The following is a 12,583-nucleotide window of genomic DNA, read 5'->3' as shown; positions in this document are numbered from 1 at the left end:
ATCTGGCTCATGTGGGAAAATTTTCTGCATAAAGGGTGTAATGAAGTCTCCCAAATTAATAATTAAAAAAATATCGTTGAAATTTGTTTTGGAATTAAACCAAAAAAAAAAACAGGTGTTGATTTGACGGTTTTAATTTTTTTGGGATTTAAGAACTTTGGATTTCGTGATTGCATCATTCTAAGATGTAACAGTTTGGATCAGACTAGATTAGAAAAAATATAGAATTTACGAAATTATCACTTTGAAATTTTCAATCTTTTCAATTTTCAGGATTATCAAAATAAAAAATCTAAGATATTTTAAATATGTTTTCACGAATCCAGGGTTACAGGGCTTGTGAGGTGTTATGAAGGGGCCTAAATCAACAATAACTTAAAATATCGTTGAATAAATATGTTGGAAATAACTTTTTGAAAAAAAGCACAATCATCTCTATTTTATAGCCTAGGCCTTTTTGGTGATTGATTAGACTTAAATTGCTGTTGGGTTATTTTTACTAGATTCAACCTATGTTAGTTTAGTAGATCACCAAATAAACGAATATTTTTCTATAAGATAGCGACCTTTTTATATGTTTCTAATAGTTTTTTTTTTGTATGTTAACATGATGTCCCGCTGTAGTTATCTTTTGTTACAAATCTGCTTATAATTCTGAAGATGCCCCTTTAACCCATTATGGACCGGGTGTTCGGTTTTCCGAACAGTACTTTAAAAATTTTTCACGAATAACTGAGATAAGATAAAAACATTCCGTCTTCTGTATATGATAGCTGGAAATGTTGGCTACAAAAAAAAATGTACTGGACACCCCTCCCCAACCATCCCGTAGGGTGGCTAGCGTTTCGCGCAGATGTGTTCAAAAACACAATTTTTCATTATAATTTTTAAAACTGAAAAAAATAATTGAAGCTATTGATATTGATATATTCTAGTTACTAATGGATGACTTTTACTTTGTACCATTTATCAATACTCTACGAGCATTGCAACGCGCGTGCCCCTTGATCGAAAATGACTGTTCGTTTTTCCGAACAGTGGTCCTATAGGTGTTCACTTTGTTTACGTAATGTCAAACGCAGTTAGTTAAAGTTTATTTTATAGTGCGTCAATTACTATTGTTTCATGTGGACTGAATCTGTATTGAAGCTATCGTAAGTATCAGTTTCATGTCTTTTGATTACTTTGCTATAAGTGTATCTATAGTGAATTCGATCTTCATGTTTAGAAATCAAGATGAATCGACTATACTATACTGGAGGAAGAGAGTGATGATGAAGAAACTTTAGCTATTCAACGGGCATCTGAAGTAAATGTGGTATATATTCCCCCTCCCGTTGATTGTAGGTATTAGACAACACTTTCCAGCTAGAGCTCACGATGAAAAATCAAGAAGATGAAGGCATTGTCACAAACCCACAATATTCATTTGTAAAAAATGTAATGTTTATGTACATCCCAAATGTTTTCAAGCTCTTGAACCACATAAATAATAAATTTCAATGAAATCATATGTTTCAGGATTCATTGATTTGTTATCACACATTGGCCCACTGTTCGGAAAAACGAACTGTGAAATACTCGGTTTTGGAAAGTCGGAAAATTTTTTCTTCACCATTTTTTTCTTGATGAGAACAATACAAGCCTGTGTTGTGAAAATCGCGTTGGAGAAAAATCAGGATCTAGGTCCGGTCCATAATGGGTTAAGATTTAACCTCAATAAAAAAAGACCTAGGTACGAAAGCAACCAGTCGCAAAATCGTTAATGACATAAACCTATAAAGTATTAAAACTTCCAATGTCAGTGTAGTAAATTACAATCGAAAAAAAACTACTTGATTATTGGTTTATTTATATTAATACCTATCGGTATCCGTTATTAATCATATCAATAAATTGCGTCTGATTTATGATGATTTATGAGCACCAAAACAATGTTCATTACGCGACGAAAACGAGGTCATCCGATATGGATATAATAAATACCATTATCGGCAACGATAAATTTAACGAACGTAATGAAGTTAATAGTTGGAAATACACACAAATGACCGCAAACATTGTCATCGGCACCGGCACCACCAGCTGGGAAAGTAAAGTCAACATCCTTTGGTGTACGTAACGTGCACTCACGCAAAGCGAAACCCACAGAACTTGCAAACTACTTTTGGTTAATTTTATTTCACACATTATCGATTTCGCTGTCGTGCTTGGTACCAATATTTATTATACCTTAATTGCTTTATCTTTGTGAGATAGCGCATGTTTTTATTTTTCAAGGAGACAATAAAATTACCATATATGAATTAAAGGTTTGATGCGACTTTAGTTTTTAGTAAAATAAAATGGAGTACATTTTTACTTACAGTTCATCCGGACAATTGATCGGCTGGGACAATCGGTAGTTCTCACGGAGGTAGTGTTCCATCTCGAATGGATCAACCTGAAATTAGGCGAGAGAAAAAAAACGTTAAATAAAATCTTTCTAACATTTTACTTGCACTGCCAAAAGCTCACCTCAGCGTACGGCTGTCTGGCCAGGGTGCACAGCTCCCACATTAGCACACCGAAAGCCCACGTGTCGGATGCTTCACTAAACTGTTTGTACTGAATCGATTCCAACGCGAGCCATTTGATTGGTCGATTTTCACTGTCACCCAAACAGTAGTAATCACCGGGGAAGAGATCCCGCGAGAGCGAGTTGTCAGCCAGCTTGACCCGCAGCTGATCGTCAATTCTGCAATTATTAACGAAGTTTAGGTTAGGTTAGGTTGAAAAGCTAGCAAGTTTAAATCGATACTCACACGCAGTTTCGAGCTGCAATGTCTTTGTGGATGACGCCGTGACTATGCAAGTGGCCAAGAGCTTGTGCTAGCTGCAGTTGAATTTTTACGATTTGAATTGTGGTCATAGTGCGAGCGACCGGTTCTTGGAGGAAGATCTTCAGGTTTCTCATGTTGTCCGGAGCGAGATACAGCAGGAACGGTGCGGTGTGATCTTCGATGGAAACTCCCAGCACGGACAGAATACCCGGGTGTTGTGCACCATATAAACTCATACCTTCCTGGAGCAGAAGTGAAACCTGGATCTGGGAGGCATGTTGGCCGACGGTTTTAACGAGCACTTCTTGGCTGTCATTGTAGGAACCACGGTAGACCCGACCGAAGGTGCCCTCCTGTAGCAGTGATGAGAGCCGAACGCGACAGCGTTGCACAGTTAATTCGGATATGCGTCGCTGGAGTTCTTCGGGTTCAGCGTTGGCGTAGATTTTGTTCCTGGATAGGGTGGCGATGGTTGGAGCGATCGAAGGTGGTGATACGATCGAGGATGGTGCCGATGGTGGGTGAGTTTGGAGACGTTGAAAGCTGGAAGTTCGAATCGGTTGGGCGTGGTGTGGTTTACGTTTCAGCGAACCACGGGCGCAGTACGCGATTGAGATGAGGATCGCTACCAGGACAATTGCCAGAATACCTCCGACGATGAGTGTCATCAAGCCGTTCGGAGTGTGATTCACCGTTTCCAGTAGGTAAGGATCTGGTTGATTAACATCCGGGTGATCACTGAAAGTGAAAAATTCGATTAGAATGCATTATTAAAAGAAAGGTGTAAAGTTAGAATCCTACTTGTTCAGACAAATCTTTTTCCTACGGAAAACTAGCTCCGTAGCGTTCCCTGTAGCTCGGTTCAGAGTTACTTCGATAGTTATCGTGACTTCAACCTCGGCTGGATCACGACCAGCGCATTTGAGCGCGATTGCAAACGTTTCAATCTGCGTCGGTATTTCACCAACTCGAGAAATATTCATCGACGGTTTCGGAAGAACCAACGGATCCGAGGTAACGATGCTGATTTTATAGGGCAGTGGTTTACCGGCTAGACTTTGCCACGTGAACGAAATGTCCTGCACGTTTGCCGGTACCGGTACGGTAAAGTGGAGCGCATATTCGTTGACCTGGCCTTCCCGAACGTAGTACAGCTCGGCCGAGAGTCCTGTAAAGATAAGAAAACGAAAACCATCGTAAGAATAACGATCTCATTTTATTTGTTTGTTTGACTTATGGTGCAAATAACCTTCCGCAAAATTTCACAGTCCCTCATAAGTCATCGGCATTCGGAAACGGATCGTTAAAATAATGATTTTTCAATTTGGCGGTGTTCCTCCCCAAACGCTTTGCCGTCGTCGGTAACAAACAAGCCAACAAGCCGTCATTCCCCATGCCTCACGGGCGAGTCGTTAGCGCAAACTTGGAATTGCTAACAAGAAAGCAACCGAAAAGCAACACGGCCAAGAGGGTTATAACTTTTCAATTTTCGTTACACACATTTGTTTGTTGGCGTGTATGTTCTTCCATTTCGGGCTGCCATATTTCATTCTCCGGTTCTGTGTTGAATTTCATATTTCGCGCTTTAATTTGAGACCTCCTTTCGTTCGCTCGGTCCATGTTCAGCAATTGTTGATTTCGTTGTTGCGTGCAGACTCAGTCAGAACTCTTCCCGGTTCGTTCGGTTCGGCCCAAAAGCAGGCAAACGAAAACAGCCGCATGGATGGTTTCATTATTGAACAAGTCGTCATTCAGGGCTGGTTGAACAGCAACGGGAATTGGCCTAGTGCCGTGTCGAGTACCGAACATGGCAATGATAAAGATGAGACCGTGTTGTTTTTGGTTAATGCCCCGCCGAGAGAAGTCGTTGAAACTTAAATTTACAGATGCACAATGTGAAATGAATGTTCCCCCGTCTTGTCCATAGCCGTGTGCACGGAGGGGGGTTCATATTTCCCCCAGAGGTGGAAGAAAATAAAACTTAGTTGAATCATATGTACAAGTCAATGACATTAATTTCCCAGATTTGTGCAGGTTTGTATAGAAGCTTTATTTTTTCTAAGTAATTTTTTCTCTCCCGAAACCATTACAAACAGTGCGCAACTAGGTTCTCGCTGTTTTTTTAAAATTCAAATGCAATTTATATTGATGAAATAATTACCAATAAATCATTGAAAGTACACTAAGGTCGCATTTTACCCTTTTTTTACGCGGCCTTTTATACGCGAATTCGGGAATTTACGCGTTTTATACACGGTTTTTTACGTGGATTCCGGAATTCACGCCGTTTTTTACGCGGATTCCGGAATTTACGCGGTTTTTGACGCGGGTCCGGAATTTACGCGTTTTTCTCACGCGGCACGTATCCCCCGCGTAAAAAGCGACTTTAGTGTGCTACCCATCGTTAGCAACAACTTTGTTTTTGCCATGGGCCATCGAACGTAACAAATGGTAATCGGACAAGGAAATATCTGGGAAATATGGCAGGTGAGGCAGGACTTCCTATATGAGTATGTTCACGTCTGTGGCAGTATGAGGCAAAGCGTTGTCATGCGGAGGAATCACTGTTTGTGCCTCTGCTCGTATTTTGGCCGTTTTTGGCACAGTGCTCGGCCTAATCGCATCAATTGAAGGCGATACCATTCGAGGGGAACTGGTAGCCACAAGGTTACAGAGTCCGCCTTGATAAGCAGATGGTCGTGAGTTCGAATCTTGTTAGAATAGAAGCAGGCCATATTTGATTATCAAAGGACTTAAGCATGAGTTAATTCTCAGGCTCCTCATCACCACCCCCTCACTTGGTCCGAATCACCTAGAGGTAGAGAACATTTTATATGCTTCTGAAATAACATTGCTCTTGTATCGATAGAACCTCGATACATATGTATGTATGATTTCCGTATTGAAATAACATTTGTACGTCTCTCTCATATAGCGTGTGGTTTCTCTATCTTCAGGATTGTTCATCAGGAATCTTTCAAAAAACATACTTTTGAATACAGGCTTCATTGGCCACTTCCGGAACAATCTGTCACATGCTATATTTTTATGCAGAAATGTAAATTCTCCCACTATGAGTTCCTTCGGGACATCCAGGTTGTTTCGGAAATGGCCAATGAAGTCTATGTTCAAAAATATGTCTTCTAAAAGATTCCTGATGGGAATCCTAAAAATAGAGGTGTTACGCGCTATATTTGATGCAAAAATAAAAATGTCATCTACTGCAGGTTCCTCTGAGGCCTTCCGGATAAAAAATAGCCAATTCTCGATGAGTTCTTAACCATTACCAGATCCATCCAAAAATTAGCAGGTTTGACATGGCTACCGGAACTCAGGAATATTTCCTACATCCGGTGATCGAGGTCAGGTCTATGAAACTTTAAAAGTTGTCCAGTTCAATGGTGGTCGAATTATTAAAATCGTATAACATTTGGCAAAGCTACAGTATTTCAAATTTCATCAAAATTTTGCCTATCCTACTTACTTTGACTATCCCTTTGTATACTCTACTATTTATCGGCAAAACTTTATAGTTTTCCATGGCCTTCACTTTAAATTACCATTTTGCTTTTTAGTTCTACCACTTTTCAGCAACTTTGTACGCTTACTTAGGAAAAGCATATCATATCTTGGCGTGAATCTAATTGAACCGGCCGGCAACAAATGCGACCTGACGAAACCGTCATCTATCCCACAAAATGTTGAAACTTACAGAAGCGATCACAGTCTATCGTAGTTTCACAAATTTGTTCGTACATTGGGAAAGATTTGCTTAGAATTGGGAAAGGAAAGCTTATATGGATAGCAAATGACAAAAAAAATGGAATGAAAATGCAGTTAAATACAGTAATATTGACTTAAAAATGACTGCTTTATATCTAGGGTGCACTTTCTAACTTCTAAGAGGTGCACTTTGGTGCAGCATGTTTTTGATGATTTTTCTTTTTCAAATCAAATCAAAACCCCAAATATTCTGCTGTTCCCTGACCTTTTCATTTTTATTGCTTTTCTTCTTGTTTCACAGGTGGAATCTATTCTGAAGAAACGTAAATTTCAGAGGCAGTTAGAGAAAGAGAGAGAGGGAGAGAAGAGATTAGCCAAAATCAATGACTATCATGTAGCGAAACGAGACTAAAAAACAGAGGTTTCTCAATACGGGTTCCATAGTAGAAGAAAAATGTGTCTTCCAGTTGATCTCGAGGTACGATGCCGATCTAACAAGCCAGTCGTCGTGGTTCAAGTCTCGGCTCGGGAGAAACTGTTAGTGAACGTAGCGCTAGCCTCACAATTGTCCTGTACACTAAACAGTAGGCTGCGAAGTCTGTGTATAATAAACAGAAGGTCGAGTTCCGGATCGGAATGTAGCACCAGAGCTTTGCTTTGCTTAATGGAAGAGATATAAGCGTGGGAATATATTAAAGGGAGCGAATAAGAAGGACCAATGTAAAAGATTAAGTGTTTTCCCGCTATCATTGACGATACCGTTTACCGTGCAACGCACGTGCTATTTCAATAAATTCAATCAATAGTCAATTCGAGAACAACTTTCGAATTGTTATTTATTGCATAACATAAACAGTAGGATGCCAATGGAAATCGACCTTTTGAATATCGTTTAGCAGTAGATTTTGGAAGTTTCGTTTTCTCGAACAAAAAACAGCTAAATTATGCCGTAACCTGTTTCCCACAACCAGCTATAACAAAAAAATCTATTTCCACAGTTAAACAGACATTCGAAGCAATCTTCCGTTACATAGACTGAAATAGAATTTTCTCCAAATATTACCTCGCCAGAATAAAGTGCCAATACTAGAATCAGAATGGTTACAATTTGAAATTGAAGCGCAATCATAAAACAAAAAAAAAATACACTTATATTAGTAGGATGCTCATAATTATGTTTTAAAATAGAATTTCATGAAACTCTTTAAGGCACTGACAGTGGAAGAAATTTTTAATGGATTTTGCAAAGCGCTTTCAGTTTAGACACAACAGAAGATTCGATGCGTAATATTTCAAAATATACACATATAAAATTGTTTGCCGGGTCTCGGTAACTTATTGCTGAGAACGGCACCACTGAGTGCTCGGTTAAAAAAATAACGACAGCTGTCACATTTTATCGTACATCTCGGTTCAACCTAACTGAAATTTCGGCACAAAATATTACTACCGAGATTTCGGATATTTTGTGCCAAAATTTCAGTTGGGTGAACCGAAATTTACGAAAAAATATGACAGCTGTCATTATTTTTTTAACCGAGCACTCAGTGGTGCCGTTCTCAGCAATAAGTTACCGAGATCCGGCAAAAAATTTCAAGTGTGTATTATAATTCAAATAGGTTGCAAGCTGTAAATTCCGGAATCCGCGTGAAAAAACGCGTAAAAAGCGACCTTAGTGTAATCTGTAAAAGGTCATATTTATATTTATGAAGGAGGGAGATTGTACAGGAAAGTCAGAAAACTTATGATCAGGACAGAAAAAATATTCAAAAATGGAGTACGAACTTACTTCGGAAGGCCATAAAAAATGTCGAATGTTAAAAAAAGGACTTGAAAGGCACTAAAAAATAATAAAATAAAACTTTTAATGACTCATGTAAGAAATCTGAAAAATGCAAAAATTGGCAAAGACAGGGTTTTCATATATTTTTTGGGCTTTCACGGTGAACTAATTATAAATTATTGGAGCATCAACCAGGGCTGATTGTTTCGACCAAAGTCGCCGAGCAGGCAACACGGTCCTTATAAAAACTAATGCCGTAGACGATCGGTGTGATTTGCAACACAGCGATAGTGCGGGAGAACAAATCTGACAGATCGGAAAGATAGCAGTTAAAAGACAGTTGAACCGATATCTCTCGTGTTCTGCAAAAAATGAGGTTAGAAATCTTATATCAAAGTGGCTAGAATAATCTTAAACTAAATTTGTTATAAATATTCATCTAGTACTATCTATTCTAACACTGTTTGGTACAAATGTAAGTTAAATTAAATATTTCCAAAATAAAACTCATAATTAATAAAAACATGCAGGCAGGTTATCGAACAAATTATATTGGGCGCGAAAAAGTAAGTTATTAGCACATTTAGAAATAAAATCCAAGTAGAATTAATTGGAGAATTTACTATTTGGTTGGTATAATTGCAATCGTGTCGGCGACAAGGAATTTGATCTGCACGAAGAAAAAACGGTTCGGAAAACTAGATTTGTAAACAAAAAATCTATTACAACTAGAAATTATCATGTGAAATAATGTACTTTCAGTTTGATCAGTTGTTAAATAAACACTGATTTTTCATTGAAGGATTCAAAAGATTCCCATCCGATGATATTTTGCGGCACTTTAAAGAAATATTTCACAATCATGCAATGTTCATTCCCAGTCATCCGTCAGTCGTAGTGAAAACGTGTTCGTTTGACTTTAACCGTTTCACATTTTTTGAAAATTTATTACTCTGAGCTTTGTTGTGCAATTGTAATTTTGTAAATTCGGTTTTTGTGCTAAGCAGTGTCATTATCCTTTTTTATTTATTTCATTGCATGACCGTGAACGATACGCGTGAAATATTTCATCAGAGTGCCTCCGTCCAGGTTCTATAAGACCAGGTCAGGCCCGGACTCGAAGGGGGGGAGATGCCCCCCCCCTCATGTCAAGTTTATATGACCAATTGGTTGTTTCGTCTTTTTGAATTTTTTGAGGCTAAATTCACGAAATACCTATAGGGAAAAGGCTGACAGAACAAAAAAAAGGACAAATCGAAGCGTTTCACCTAGAGGAAGGAATGAGGGAGATCGCTTGTCGGATTAATCAAGTGGTACTGAATTTCGTGGTAAATCACAAGGGATGCGAAAAAACAAAAAAAAAAAAAAATTACGTAAATCCAAGCTTTCAGTCGTTTTAAAAGGGAAATCATAATCTTATCCAATTGGTTGGCGAAAATCAAGCAGACTTTGAAATTCAACGTTTTCCGGGAGACAATTCATCAAGTCTTGGTCAAAAGTCGTTACATAAAACAGGCCAAACTCAAAACAGCTTTCACTTCCTGCAGAATAAATAGCAAGGACTACATCCAGTTTCTGGTGGGCTCCCTGCTACCATTTTTGCGCAAAAACCTTTTGCGACGGTTCACGTTCTAGCAGGACAATGCTGATATTCACACCAGCAAAGAAACCATTAAGTGGAACGAAGATCAGAAAGGCCAATAATTTCCGAAAATTTACTATAGTTTCACGTTCAAGGGCCATCTTCCGAAAGTAGACTTCAGCAGAACCAACAAACAACTTTTTGACCGCTTTATGAGCCCTTTTATTATTTTTCAATGAATTCAACTCAAAACATTCGAGAATGTTGCAAACATATCTGCTTCAAATATAAATAAAAATAATTCAATTTTATCTACTATAATATGAAAGAGACTGGCTGTAATTTTCGAACATTTTCGCTAGTGAAAATGACTTCTATCGGCACTGGAATCAACACTCTTTATTCCCCGAATGTTTTCGAAAATAGTTGAAGCTTGCATCACAATTTCTATCATCCACAAACAATCGAGGCTAATTATGCAAGCTTTTTAAAAACACACAAGTATATTGTTTTTCATTGCACTTCAGAACATAACACAGAGAGTGTCTTCTTATTTATACAAAAATATTGAACCGCAAAATAACTAGGAAATGATAGAGATTGCACATGAAATACATTTTGTACCAATTGTGCTTGTGGCTAACGAGAACAGAACACTTGATTTAATTTTTTTGAGATAAAATCGTTCTTGCTGCGGAAAATAGCTTTAAGAGACACAATGTTCGTATGATTAAAAAATCATGTCGAAATTGTCTGGTTGAAAAGGTTTAGCAATTAAGCTGAAACAATAGTTAGTGTTATAACATCGTGAGGGGTGCTTCGTAGCCGTAAGGTTACAGTTTCCGCTTTGACAAGTTGTGAGTTAGATCTAGGTAGAATCCAGGCCTTCCGATGTTAATGAACTTGGGTTAATTCTTAGGCTCTCCACTAATGGAGATAATATTCGCCAAAGGCAGCAGAGCTCGTAGCAGTAAGCGTACAAAGGAAGGGTGAAAAAGTATACACACAAGCACGAGTAACAATACGGAATGTCACTTACTCTCAATTTATCTTCAGGAACCTACCAGAATGATCGAAAATATTCAAAGCCGGGAAGATTTTTTAGAATATTAGTTTTACAAATTACTAGTTATCGTACATCCACAGATTTATTTGGATTAACATTCCCAATTGCCTCCCCAAACAAAAATCCTGCCCACATCTATGAATGTATGGAATGGAAATATGAAATGGGGACTTCCAACTATCTAACTTCGGGGGGGGGGGGGGGGGGGGGCGGTGGAAGCAATTTGTTTGTTCTAAAATAAATAAATAAAAATTGATATTGATTTAAAGCAAGGGGTGAGTCAGTGGAATGCTGAAACGTTGACGAATGGCTGCAACGATCCGGGCTGTTGGTGATAAAACTTCCAATCTTCTTCAGTTCGGTTCATTGCTTTCTTCCCGAGTAGTAAAAAAGAAAACGGCCTTCTGTTGTTATTCCCAGACTCCGGCCTTAATGTATTTATGATGAATTTATATGGCCAATATTTCTCAGACCCAACAATTGCTAGCTGCCGTACTCGTCGGGTGCAACCCGATTCTCCGGTGCGTTTTTCCAAACTTTGCCAAATCCGGCAGCGTACGCAAGCACAAACACACATAAATAAAGTCCAAAGCAGACTTTTGCTCTTTTGTGTAAATTGCACACTGCTGGGAGACCACATGTGGGAGCGGGAGATCCATGCTAACGAGCTCCGAAGGATGGCAGAGATGGAAAGCAGGTCGTATTTTTGCTTCCACACAAAATTTATGAAGGCCAGGGCCAGCAGAGGTCACGACGCCCGGCTGGACGCCCGATTCGGGTATGTCGACCGGTACCCCGGCTGTACGACTCCGACATATATCCTCCTAGGACAAGCTCCAGCTTCTTAACTAATTGAAACGAACGGCGAAACGACAGATGAAATGTGTTCTGTACCTGGGTAATTTCGAAGCACGCAGCAATTTATGCAGCACCCATGTCGTATATCATATTCATATATGTAGGAAGGAACAAAAGAAAAAAAAATAAACGTAAAAAACGCAAGTCGATGTTCAACTCTGAAAGTTTGCGGAAATTTATTTATTTACTCTTGAACACGTACTCGGTGTGATTTATTTTAAATTGCACTTCAACTCCCACCTCTCGTGTGGTAGTAAAAAATACGGTTACGAACGTAAATCTGTTTGACCATGCTGCGAGCAGTACGTCTTTGTGAACGTACAGTGTACTGTAATAACTACTCTTAAGTAGTTTTCGAAGAAAACATTGTAAGAACCGTAAGTGTTTGTGTCCTATTTATCATATATTCGAAGTAAAGTAAATTCATTTTTGACAATGATCACAGATTGCTTCTACTGAGGAAGAAATTTTTACATTGAACAGATAGAAACGTGATAGATACAAAAAGAATCATTTGAAACTTGAGAATTTTTTAACAAAGAGACCGTAAACGGTCCGACAATTTGATCATGTATAAAATTCAGTACACATATGCTAACAAATGAAATTCATTTAACAATTCGCAAGGTATTTTTAATTACAACCAAAATTCAGTTATAGGGGATAAGGACTGGAATTCTGGCATATTGATCCGACCATTCCATTTCTTCTGCAAAGAATATTTTTTCCTAGGAAAGCCTAATTGAGAT

At 38.5% G+C, this 12,583-nt stretch overlaps 1 protein-coding gene across 1 annotated transcript in view; it reads right to left on the bottom strand.

Moving 5' to 3' along the window:
* The window catches only part of LOC129727340 (tyrosine-protein kinase Dnt-like), a 225,024-nt gene that overhangs the window by 11,260 nt on the left and 201,181 nt on the right, over window positions 1-12,583 (bottom strand). Inside the window, exons 2-5 of the mRNA XM_055685083.1 lie at window positions 3,624-3,990; window positions 2,805-3,560; window positions 2,518-2,737; window positions 2,367-2,443 (exon numbers count right to left, since the gene is read on the bottom strand). Of these exons, the coding sequence (XP_055541058.1) occupies window positions 2,367-2,443; window positions 2,518-2,737; window positions 2,805-3,560; window positions 3,624-3,990 (1,420 nt within the window). The remainder of the gene's footprint in view (window positions 1-2,366; window positions 2,444-2,517; window positions 2,738-2,804; window positions 3,561-3,623; window positions 3,991-12,583) is intronic.

The sequence above is a fragment of the Wyeomyia smithii genome, chromosome 3 (assembly GCF_029784165.1).
Source record: "Wyeomyia smithii strain HCP4-BCI-WySm-NY-G18 chromosome 3, ASM2978416v1, whole genome shotgun sequence".
NCBI classification, from domain to species: domain Eukaryota; kingdom Metazoa; phylum Arthropoda; class Insecta; order Diptera; family Culicidae; genus Wyeomyia; species Wyeomyia smithii.
This window is presented reverse-complemented; position numbering and strand designations above follow the sequence as displayed.